The following is a 13,076-nucleotide window of genomic DNA, read 5'->3' as shown; positions in this document are numbered from 1 at the left end:
ACACTGATCAACCAGAACATTCAAAGCACTGACAGGTGAAGTGAATGACTTTGATTATTTTGTTCCAGTGCATTGTTCTGCTGGGAAACCTTTGCTTCTGTCATTCATATGGATACCACCTGACATGTTCCACCCGCTCAAACACCGTTGCAGACCAAGTACCCCCCCTCGTGGCAACAGTACTCCCCAGTGGCTGTGGCCCCCCAGCAGGATAATGCACCATGCCACACTGCAAACATGGCTCAGGTATGACCCAAGGAATGTGACAAAGACCTCAAAGTGTCAACCTGGCCTCCAAATTCCCCAGATCCCAGTCTGAATGAGCATCTGTGGCACGTGCTGTTAACCCACCTCACAACCCACTGGACTAAATGGATGTGCCACCAACGCACTGGTGCCAGACACAGCAGGACACTCCCAGAGATCCTGTGTCCATGCCTCGACAGGTCAGAGCCAAGTCCAATCCAAGGAGGGCCCACCTTGGATTAGGGTACATCTGGGGTACCGGCACATCACAAGAATCCTTGAGCAGATTGGGACCTGGGAAATTTAGATGCCAGGTCGACACCTTGAGCTTTTTGTCACGCTCCACAGGACATTTCTAAACAGTTTTTGCAGTGTGGCATGGTGCATTATCCTGCTGGGGAGCCACTGCCATTGGGGAGGGGGGGTACTTGGTCTGCAATGATGTTTGAGTGGGTGGAACATGTCAGGTGTTCTTCTGACCCACCTTTACATTGACAGGACAAGGAGGACAGCTCGGAGAATCCTGGCAGATAGCTCCCATCCTCTTTCCAATCAGTTTAAGCTTCTGAAATCTGGGAGGCACTACAGCGTCCCTCTGACCAAAGTGTTTTTAAAAAGTCCTTTATTCCAAATGCCATCAGCATTCTTAACTCTTAACTTAACCAATCCACAGATATTGACTTGAACAGCTCTACTGCTTATTTGTTTTATCTTACTTGCTTCAATGTGTTTTTATTGTGTTTATGAAATGTTGTCTGTTTGTATGGTGCTGTTGACTTGTTAGTGCTGTGTACCTTCAGTGTTGGTGAGCCGAAGACAATTTTGTGATTTATTATGTTCTATTCTATCTACATGAATGCCAGAAGCAAAGGTTTCCCAGCAGAACAATGCATTGGAACAAAATTATCAAAGTTATTCACTTCACCTGTCAGTGGTTTGAATGTTGTGGCTGAACAATGTACATACATATCTATGTATATAGATATTTGTGTGTGTGTGTGTGTGTGTGTGTTTGGGGAATTCAAGATTTTTCTTTTCTTAACTCTACCAATGTAAAGAACAATTACACCACTTTAATTACCCATTGATTTTGATGATTTGTGAAACCCTACTAAAAGTTTAAATGAAACATGAGAATGATGAAAATGACACAAATATTTCTGATATAATAATTTTGTGATACAGATATAACATTAGAAATTGAGCTACACTCCTTTCAGTTTTAATAACACATGGATGTTTTTAATAAACCGTTTCAGGGTGTTTTTAAATAAACATTTTTATACAATATGAAGGTGTTGTGGCAATGAGGGAACAAAGTACACGATGTTCACATTCCTCACTACACACCTCATTAAGTGATTTTGACCTTCCACGTGTATTTCCTTTACAGAAACAAGGATATGGATGTTAGTCATTTTTATCGAAACGTTTGGCATCACACGGTTGAGCAATAACTTCACATATTGCGTGCTTTAGTGGTTTGCTTATCAAGAATAGGTGACGCGTCCTGCTCCACATTCACCAACTCATCCCGACCAGAGGGGGTGGGGCTTTGCCAAATACGGTATTGCCACGTCGCCTATGATTGGTCGATGGATCCACAGCTCTGATTTGATTGGTCAGACGTGAAGCAGGGGGTTGAACATACCGAGAGCCAGCTACTCGACAACAGCAGTAGCAGCTAAAGCCGAAAAAGAGGCGGACAGCTGGTCCGCACAATGAAAATTAGCACATCTCAAGTGTAGGTTTTAGCTACAGGAGGACAGTCGTTTGTTCCTTTGTTATAAACACAAGCCCTCAGTCAACTAAAAGGCTTGTCTTCGGTTTATTGTGTAGCCGAGAGAGATTAGAAACCCCCCCAAAGAGCGAGGATGTTGGTCCCCGCGGGAAGATAATGAAGAGGCTGCGCGTTTTGTTGGTGTGCCTCATTGTAGCTCTCCTGTGCTGGTAAGCTAAGCCCGACACCTCCATTCACCTTACCAACGTCACGTCAGACAGGTGACAGCCGTTTCAATAGCTGAACCACGTTTCATGATGATTTTACTGTCCGTCACGTCGCTTTGCTTGATGTCTTTGCCGCAGAGTATGTGTCAGTCATCAGTGTTCAGTGACATGAATCCTCCCTGCTACATAGCTAACATTATCAGCTCGTCACAGTGTGCGGTCAGTGTGATGTTTAACGGATCTGTTGGTAGAAATTAGAGTCTTTCTAGGGTTGTGTCAGTACTTGACAGAAACTGGTTGATAAAGTTTGATGTTTAAATATTATTTAGTGGGTTAGTATGTTAGCTAGCCAACTGTTGAGTAGCAACATGGCTAACTAACCTAAACCAGTGAGCATGGTGTGTATAAGCAAACCTTCTTGTTTGGTGGCTGGTGGACTAAAGGTACTTACAGTTACATTGATAAGATGTGCTTTCTTTTTAATATATATAATGATGCAATTATAACTTTACTTCCCTGTAATTAAGGGATTCAATCACTCATTATTTCACAGTTGGTTATTTTTTAATTAAGCAAGTTGTCCACCTCTAAAACGCCCAAAAAATTGTGTCACATCCACATCATCAGCTAGTAATGCCCCAATTGATGTCTGAAGATTGTTAAATTCGTCTGTGAAACAAATTTGAACCCAGATGACTCAATTTATAATCATATGACATACACAAAACAAGTCTTTCTCTGCATTTGGTGCAAAAAATACAGAGTATGTAGGCATTGTTTGAAACATACAACTAGTAGTAGTCAAATTTAAAATGGATTTACTTTATGTGGGTACCCATTAAGTCTAGATACACATCACAGACACACAAGATCCACTGCAAAACACTAAAGAGCAAGAGTTTACAGTCTGGTGAAAACACTGTGCAAAATTGCATCAGTATACTTTTAGAAATATAACAGATCTGCCATGACATTCAACATTGCACATAAGTTGCGCTCTAATGCACGTGTGGGTAGTTCTTTGCCAGTGTACATTGCCAGAGGTGACATTTGGTAGATTAACGTAACTCATGAATTTGTGTAATCTCAGAGGCACGGAGCAGGTAACAATGCGCAGGGTTTGTGAAATGGGATTAACAGGCCAGCTAACATGCTACCTCTATCCAGATTGGTGACTCAGGAGCTGTTAACCTTTCAACATGTGGCCTGCAGACTGTTGTTTTTCTGTGCTGTCCTGGTCATTTCTTTGCAACAATTTACCATCACATTCCTGACAATGTAGAGATGATTTAGTCCTTTTGGAGACTGTATAATCTTTGCCATGATAAAACAAATGCAGCACACATTTGATGGATTATTAATTGTAGAAAGTACTTCCGTTTGTAAACCTTTAAAAACGAGGTACTTTCAAATGATGTAATACTCTTACTTCAGTGTGATGTCTCCTCCGTCATTACAATGTTTTCAGGAAATGATACTTTGATATCTGTTTTACCACTGCAGAGCCAACAGTAGTTCTGTAGTGGTAACACACAGGGCAAGGAATATCCATTGCATTCATACTTAAGGTCCCTGATCATTATATCCTGTACAAGTTGTTGTTTTTCTTCTCTTGGAAACAGTTTTCAATGCTCACACTTTATTGAGCATGACATGAATGTGATTTTTGTGCTGTCATAAAAAAATTAGCTGTCTTCAGTATGCAGTCTGGTGTAGTACCTTTTATAGTATTCATTTTTTTTTTTGCAAAAGAGATGCAAAATGGTTTAAAAGAAGTCTAAATATTTGGTCAGACTGACAAGTTAAATACGAGCTCACTGATTTAGACTATGGTAAATCCTTGTTTCTTTATTTCCTGAAGAATGATCACATTCCCATAGGTTATTTCAAGAGTTCAGGTATTGCTGGGATAAGCTTTAGCATAGTTTTTCATCTTTATATTAGGCAAATAAAATAGAAAAAAAACACAGAACATTAAAACACAGCAGTTAGGCAGAACAGGGTTCAGCAAGTCAAACAGGGAACTGACTGAAGGATCAACACATTTGTTGTCAGTCATTTAAATTCAAGAAGGGAATATTGGATTATAGAGTAAATTCACGAATGAGACAGCCTTACCTGTTCACGGCTATATTTGATTACAGCCTTGCATGTCAGGTGTTTGCTTGCTTAAAACCTTGGTGCACATTTTCACTTTCCCACAAACTAACTAATGGCCATGCAACTGCACGCACAGACTTCATTACTGATGCAAACCCTTTTAGCGTGCTGCTGTCGGCTTCTCACTCCTCTGTGCCAGCTCTCACACGTCCCAGTGGGAACACAGACACAGGGAATGCAGTCCTTGCAGTAATCCAAAGGTTTCCAAGGCAGCAGTAATTTTAGGCAGAAAGGGCCTCTGTATCTGGAGGCTGGTGGCGAAAGCCTGTTGGGGGTGCATCAGTCTGTCGCTGTGATTCCCCCGCTGTTTTTTAATAACCCTGTGCGGCTTTTATTTGTTATGTGAAGTGTTGTTCTCTGTGTATTACTGTGAGACTACTTTTACTGATCAGCTTGAGATCTTTGTGCTGCAGTGTTTAGAAACGCACACCAAAATGTATTCTGTGTGTGTGTCACGCTCCTGTAGTCAGCAACTGTGGGCTCTTAACTGTGTGTGCTGCAAGCTAGCTTAGGCTGTTGACATCAGCATCACTAGAGAAAGCGTGCATGTGTACTTGAGTGTGTTTGTGTGGGGGGTGCACGTTCCCAGCCATGTTGTCAGTAATCATAGCTCACTACATGCCTATTTTCTCCCCATTTAGATTTTAACTTTAGTTTCTCAACATCAGTTAAGTATGGTGTGTGTCAGCACTTTTCTCTGTAGTAAACACTATCGGACTTTCCCTCCAACATTTGACGTGTTTCTGCTAATTCTGTATTCTGTTAAAGTACCTGCATGGGTAAATAAATAATTGGATTGTTATTATTGCATTTGTACAGGTCAGGACAGGAACATGCTCAAGAGTAATAGCTGCACGTGTTGTCATCATCTCATTCTGTCCCTGTGTCATAGGCTCATTAGTTTCACAGCCATTTGAAGATTATTGTTATGTAATGTGATTAGCACTTATGAGATAACTCTACAGCCAACTGTCCAACGGGGGACTTCATAGTATATTCCATTAAGCATAACAAAAGTCGCGACGCATTACAATTCTCTTGAGCGTGTGCAGGTAAAATGAAGCTGTCCACTCAGTGCCGTTGAATTTAAATGTGCTGACTCGCCTGATTATTTTATAATTCAGTGTCTGTGCTGCTGATTAGTCTGATATGCAATTAAATTACTTTGATACAGTTTAAATTACTCTGGGGTACTGCTGTGTGTTCCTCCTTGTGCTTGCATTACCCACAGAGGTGTTTTGATGCCGTATGTTTTGACATTAGTCCAGTAACAGAACACCGTGGGTTTAGCTCGTCCAACCTGTTTCCTTTCCTAGGTCATCTATAGGATGGGACTGTCTATAGGGGCTTTCACTCACTGTCTGCTGCCAGATCAGGGTTTCCCAACTTGCAGCTTGAAGTCTTGAACAATCTTGTGTCGAGTGTCTGTTTTGTGGCACAAATATTTTTGGAAAGCTCACAATACGTTAAGGGGCTAATGGAGTTTGTTAAACATAGCATCAGGAGAATTCCCCTTCACTACACACACACTTTGCAGTGTTGTGAATAAACAAAGGTTTAAAAGTATTTCTTGACAGTATGCTCCTCTGAGTGGTGTCCTCTAAAACCTGCTCAAAGGCAATGTAAACACTTTTTGCATAGCAGGAAACCAGTGTATAGCCACACGACCCCCTCGTTAAAAGAACTGTGTTGTAAAAGTTCCCCTTTTGGGGCAGTTGTTGCATAAGTAGCTCCGCCTTGAGGTGCCCACGTGTGCAAGTGGCCAAGGAGACTGTTGTCACTGATAGCACTGCCTGTATTTGCCACCAGTAGACACTCTCCAGCACCTGTATCAGGTACTGAGAGAAAATGACAGAGAAACAGAGAAGGCTCTGTGTGTGTTATTTGGCTGCTCCAGCCATGAAAGAGGAGGGAGGGGCTGGGACTTGAAGGTGAAATTGAAGGTAACAAAGCCTTGCCTCGGGACACGGTGACGATGTTGATTACTTGAGCCTTTCCCCGAAGCCCATCACCTCCTAGCTATGCATTTCATCCAGCTGCCTTGTAACGTTTACGGTCCTGTAATACAATATGGCAGCTGTGATTTGCAGTGTCAACACATGCTTGTTTTTTCTGTCCTTTTAGCTCTGCTTTTATTAGATGACTCCTTTGTTGTCCTGCTGGGTTCCTTGTGAAAGCAGTCTGATCGAAGGTTAAAGGAGAATCTCAAATGTGACGGGAGCATTCTCTGGTATTTTCCTAATATTTACTCAATTTTTCTGTTTTTAAGAACACATTTGCCACATTCTGACGTCATGTTGAGTCATGTTTTGGTTGGTCAGAGGAGTATGATCAGTGAGTGATCTCATCCAACCTGGGGGTATTGAGATACATTGCATATACTGTACTGTCTTTCATATCGTCTGAAGGACATTGTTGATATTAATTTATCATGAGTTGCAGACGTCTGCCCCAATATTTCCTTATCCAGAAGTGCCCACACACCGTTCTGTCACGCTATGCAGGTAATGTTCATGAGGACACACTGATTTATAGATAAGACATACATGATTTCTTGACATTCTGTTAAAGTCAGTCACTTGAATAGAAGAAACTCATTGTTTTATCATGGAAAAAATTCAGATAACCAGCTCTTACACAGTGGAGCAATAGGAGTCTATGCTTGCTCCAGTTTGTCACTAAAGGGTTGTTAAGTTGGTTTGTGTTCTTATCTTCTCTTGAGTCAGTCTCTGAGGGAAGATGTTGCATATCTCAGCTCTGTTCAGTGGTATCTGAGGTACTCCTTTTTAAAAACTTGTGAATTTAAATCATTGATTAACTTACAAAGAATGCAGTTGGATTTGTTTTTTAAGCAAAACAAAAGCCTCAAGGTTATCTGTCAGAGCAAACATGACACTTCACCTACATGTCAGAAAACAGCAGAATTATCATCTGCAGCAAGGAAAACAGGCCCGGGCCTCTTGTTCTTAGACATAGGTGTTTGTCATCTTTTCTTTGAGTTTAATCAAATCAATCAGTCACCAGATAATGTGTGCCTTTTGGCATTGTCATTGTTCAATTTGAAAAACAGACTAGGCTGAACTGATTAGTCAGTCATGTACTCGATCAGCAGAAAATTGATCCAAGTCAAGTCAGTTTTTCAATAAAAACACCAAACATTTGGGGGTCTCATTTGATATGGCTTTGATAGCAAATTAAATTTCTTTGTTTTTTGATTGGCAGACACAATAAGCAATCTGAAGATATCACTTCCTGTCGAAAGAAATAAAAACAGGCACTTGTCATTAGGTGTAGATTGTGTTATATTAATCAAAAGAATAAAACCCTCCACAGAAGACTACTTCCATTTGTCAGACTGAGAGACTGGGTCTAACTAGCTGTCAGTGGGTGCGTTACACCATGTTACTGTACGTTCACACCAACAGTGACCAGAGCTTCCAAAGCGGCGGAAGTCATTCATTGTCAATGAGAGCCCGGGGACTTAGGCGACCTGGTCGTCAGCCACACGTCTTGGGCGACCAAAGCGACCGGAGTGGGTCCAGAGGGGGGTTAAAACTCATTTAACTTTATGGTAATGACCTCTGACACGGTGTGGCGACAACCAATCGGAACGCTGACATGCTTCGATAAAGCAGGTCCCAGAGAACAAGCCATGTAACTTTGGTTCCTACAGCACACTTGTTCCGACAATGGATATCGAGAAGTTTATTACTTGCGTTCACGCCCACTCAGTCCCTTTATAATGTGTCGCTGTTCGGTTACAGAGACCAAAATAAAAAGAATGAGGCTTGGGGCCGTGTCGCGCAGGTAGTTGGTTGGTCTGGTGAGTGTTAAAGTGTGTAATGTTTGTAATAGAGGAGAGAAATGCAGGCTAATGTTGCGACGTAGCATGCAAGTCTTCCTTGCTTGGTTTGAATGGGATGACATACGTTTTCTGTTTTCATTGACCGAACATAACTTTCTGTTGGCCAGCTATGAGCTTTTTGACTGGACAACAGCAAGCAGCAACTACACTGCTTTCAAGCCAGTAACCCGCTTTGTGGCTCCTTTAAATTGACAAGCACGATCGAATGTTCAATGACTCACGTGATGAGCAACCAAAGCTGCCACAGATAGTTTTGACAGTAGTGCTTCTTGGGTGTCTGCAAGAGACTTTGCCTCTTTGGAAGCTCCTGGTTTGAACGTACAGTAAAGTTAAAAAACACAGTGATAAAACCTTCCCTGTCCTCGACTGTTGGCTTTGAGACTAGAGGCTCCGTAACTGAGTCCATCTTTCTGTTGTTGTTGTAGCAGAGTTCAGCGCTGCAGGCTGGCCGCTCTGGTTTTATGTGAGGAGACAGAGCTGGACTGGCACTCTAGAGCACACTATTGTTCCTGCCCACTGGCCATGGAGACCGCCGAGCACACTGAGCTCTTTTGCCTGCCGGCCTTCCTGTCCCCCCAGCTGCATGGCGCTCTGTATGTTAATGCTTTACGCTGGCAGCTTTTTATAACATGAGAAATGTGAGGTACTCAGAGTGAGCTAACACCTGAGGCAGACCCAGTGTAAGGTGATGTGAGTACACCAAGGTGTGAAAGGCAGTGGTTGGCGGCAGGGCTGGGTGATCAACACATTATCAAATCCAGATTGCAATAAAATTTCCTTCAATAAAGAAATGAACGTAGGATGCTTGTAGTAAGTATTATTTGTGTGGTGTGTGTTAATCATGAGCAAATCAGGCTGCAGTTTGTACAATACAGTGAGCTTAGGCTGAAGCTTTGACTACTTGTCAGGTGGATAACAGAATCATTGATTTGTAGAGAAACAGAAAACAATGAGTAGAAGCCAGACTTTATTGATCCACTTTGTCTGTTTACTTGACCAAAGAACAACTGGATAACTGAGTAAGAATGCGATATCCGCTTTGAGATAACAGTATTTTGAGTAAAGTCTGGAGACAGTGGAGGTTAGTATAAAGCAGAGACTCATGGTTCGCTGTTAGGTGTCTTGTCTTTTGCCTTAAATGAAAACAAAAAGCAGATGTTAAAAGGATTGAGTGTCATCTGTCATCTTACATCCTTTACTCAGAAAATAGTTCTCTAGGCTTACTTGAGGTTGGGTGTGCCAAGGTAAATCAAATGCAAACTGCTTTTCACTGCATATCAGCATATCTTTGTGTTGTGGATTCTGCGTCATAAACTTGCATTATGTTCTTGTAGATTTGTTTGTGTGACATAATGTTGAAAAGCTTGCAGTCATCTGCATTGAGCCCCATGGCGGTGCCACTCTGCCACAAGATTCGATTAAGATTCTCTTTTTCTTTCTGGAAACAGGAAAGTCTTCGCAGGATCCTGTTGCTCACATAATATTTTTCTGGGAATAGGTAGGCCTGCAGTGAGAGTTGATTGCAGGCCAGTAGCCCGAGGCTTTGTCAGTGGGTAGAATGAAAATATTACTGTTTACTGTATCAGTGAATAGCAATCTGAGGGTGGAAATTGTTGGGTTTTAAAGGTGGAGACTTGCATCAGAACTCTTGGTCGTGTTGTTGCGTGTGTTTGCGTATGTGAGAGGAGAGTGTGACAAAGGCAAGAGAGTTGATTGACATGAATATTTGTCAAATGATTATTCAGTTTGCACTTCTTTTTTTGTTTGATACTGCGTATACCCACTGAATGTATTTACTGAGCAATTAACAGGGCACGTCGTTCAGCAGGTTTTTAATTGTATGGTATTAATCTAAAGGGCTTTAAAGCATGAGAATTTTCCATCTCATGTTGTTTAAATGCATCCCAAGACTTTACTAATGGTTTGATGCTCTGTGTGTTTTTGATAGTTCATTCCACTGAAATCAGCATTGCTTTTTTCTGTCTTCCTCAAAGGGCACAGTTTTTCCCCTCTGAAAATGCTCTGGTTTCTTCTCCTCCCCTCCCCCTCTCTGGCTCACTGCTCCTCACTGTTTACCTTAAGCAGCTACCGACCAGCCTGGCTGTTATGCTTGTGCTGCATGTGGTGGTCTATTTCTTTCTTTTTCTTTGTTAAAGGTTTGGTCTTGTATGCAGCAAGTGCTTGACTGAGTGCGTGTCTGCCTTTTCATTAGTCTGGGTGAGTGCAATGTACAGAGAGGGACTCCCTGTCCATTGTTGATGTATAGTGCTACAGAACATTGTGTACTAAAGCTGATAATGGCATGTTTTGCTTAAGCTTGGATCTCAAGACATACCAACACCATCAAATCCACTTTCTTCAAGTCGCCTGCTAAATGTAAGATCCCATTATCTTATTTCACAGGCTGAAATAAATAGATTTGAAAAATGGGTGTCAGAATCAAATAATTTGCAGCTCATTGATCCAGAAAAAAATTGCTAAATATCAAGATACTATGTATGCATGTAACGTATAAGCCAGAATATCAAAGTCGTCCTGTCAGTTTCCAGGGTTTGAAAAAACATGACGATTCCCTGCTCGGACTGTTTACACTGTAGTATGCATGGTGGTAAATGTAAGCGTTCACTATGCCGCAGCACATGGGTACACTGTGTTCTGAGGTGAATCTTTGATGAGTTTTTGTTCCCCTGCTGTGCCTGACGATGCATTCATACTGACTAGCATTCACGCATTCATTGTTCTCTCCACACCCACCCATGCTAACCCACCCTGGCAAAGTAGCTTTTCCTATCAAATGACATTATATCACATGACTGCGTCCGTCAGACCTATTGTCCAGGGCCGATGTTCCTGATGTCGCATTCCCAAGCCTCTTTGATCCCTGTCTGACTGCTGCGATGCTTCACAGTGTCACAGCTTCACTGTTGCCACCATGCTGTGACTGTAGGTCTTTTGTTTAGCTTCGTAACAGAGAGATTCATGTTTAATTTGCTGATAAATACATTATTACAAAGGCATTTAACACATTGGTATAGATACAATAAAAAACAATGTAAATGCCAATATTGTTATGTTTTCACCAATCAACCCAGACGATAACTGCTTAATTGTATAACCAGTAATTTAAAGGGAAATATCACCCCAAAATTAAAAAAAATATATTTTTCCACCTGTCTGTTGTGCTTTTTATCAGTCTAGATTGTTTTGTGAGTTGCCTAATGTTGGAGATGTCGGCCGTTGGGGTCTCTGCCTTTTCTTCAGTATATTAGAACTAGATGTTGGGTTGGGTACTGTTCACATTTTATCGATACAGACACCAGTACCTGTAATTTAGTACAGACACCCAACAGTACCTTTTTTGGTGCTTTACTTTTGTAGTAAAATATAAATGGCATTTTTGAGCAAGCTGCAGGGGTCACGTTGTAGACCGAAGCACAATTCTGCTCTTTTCTAATCACACGTGGAGCTAATACTCTGTCTCTGTCAGTCTGTCTCCTTGTGTGTATGTGTGTCTGCACATCTAGCAGTGATACTAAAATAATATAGAAATGAAAATAGACCAGAAACTGAAACTATCATGGGAGACTGACACTCAGATTGGTGCTGCAGCAATAGTTGTGGCTCGCTTGGAAGCCAGTGAAGAACTTCCCAGGTTTAGGCGGCTTCCACCTCTGTCTGAAGTTGAACCCGGCAGCTCCGCAGAGCTCCATTGCTGGCGTCGGAGCTCCATGGCTGACTCTCAGGCTTTGGGGCGCTTCATGGCACTTCCTCCTCTTGTCCAATACCTGGCGTTCCCACTCAGACGTGTTCTCAAGTACTGAAATTTGGCACTGAATACTTAAACATGAATCAGTATTTGGTAGTATTGATGTCATTCAGTCGGTACCCGTAAAAGTACCAAGTTCGGTTCCTAACTAGATGGCACTCAGTTTGTGGTTCTCAAAGGACTAAAAAAAAAAAAAAAAAAAAAAACAACTGCAGTGTCTCTTACCAGAGGTCATGACCCGGTTACTCAAGATAATCCACAGACCTTGTGAGCAGTTTCATATGGAAACTATTTTCTCTCTACCAAACTACACCTGCAATGGTATCACTGTGCAGAGAGATTTTGCATTTTCTTAGTATCAAAAATGCTGTTTGTATCTGACTTGGTGCTATTTTTGTGTTATTGAGGTTTGAATTAGTTTTTTTCTGAATTGTTGCATTAATGATTTAATGTAGACAGCACACAGATCTCGAGCTGTTCAGCTTTAATTCTGGATGAAAATGTCCTAAATGTCAGCAGGCTGAAGGCATTTCAGGTAAATGAGCAGCAGTCTCTCTGCCAACATGTAACTTGGCCTACTTTGTGCTTCAGGTTTACCTCCAAATAGAGGTGTGTCTGTTCATTCACGCTACATCCTAGACAGAGGCTCCTGTGTAAATTTTGAAGTATTTACTTGCGTCACAGAGGCGGTGTAGTCAGAGAAGGATCCTTATGTAGCAGAAAGGCAAACAAGCTTTACAAATAGCTTCAACTAGTGTGGATTAATACGAGTATGTGGCCTTTCACTATATTAGATGAACTGAAGTGTTTTATCAAACTGTGATTATCTGGCTTTAAATAGAAACAGGATGAAGTATTGTTGTTCTGCCAGGAACCACTGGGCATGTGCCAGTGCGTTTATTAGCATGGCATTTTAGCGAGAATAATAAGAAAGCGACCAATCAGGTTCTGTTTGAACAGAGAGTGTGACATCTGTTTTGTCCCATGGGTTAAACAGAGCTTTATAAATCCAGGCAAATACATTATCAACTCATTTTCTTACATATCCCTTTTATGCAGGGGGTGAATTTATATTTTAAGCTTGTTGCCTTC

At 41.6% G+C, this 13,076-nt stretch overlaps 1 protein-coding gene across 3 annotated transcripts in view; it reads left to right on the top strand.

Moving 5' to 3' along the window:
• The first annotated feature begins 1,916 nt into the window (after positions 1 to 1,916).
• Positions 1,917 to 13,076, top strand: part of suco (SUN domain containing ossification factor) — a 53,419-nt gene continuing 42,259 nt past the window's right edge. For all 3 annotated transcript variants that reach the window (XM_049588140.1, XM_049588139.1, XM_049588137.1), the window contains exon 1: positions 1,917 to 2,196. In XM_049588140.1, coding sequence (XP_049444097.1) covers positions 2,144 to 2,196 — 53 coding nt within the window. In that variant the 5' untranslated portion in view covers positions 1,917 to 2,143. The remainder of the gene's footprint in view (positions 2,197 to 13,076) is intronic.

Source organism: Epinephelus fuscoguttatus, linkage group LG10, assembly GCF_011397635.1.
Source record: "Epinephelus fuscoguttatus linkage group LG10, E.fuscoguttatus.final_Chr_v1".
NCBI lineage: Eukaryota > Metazoa > Chordata > Actinopteri > Perciformes > Serranidae > Epinephelus > Epinephelus fuscoguttatus.
Note: the sequence above shows the minus strand (reverse complement) of the source record. Positions and strands in the feature narration are given on the sequence as shown.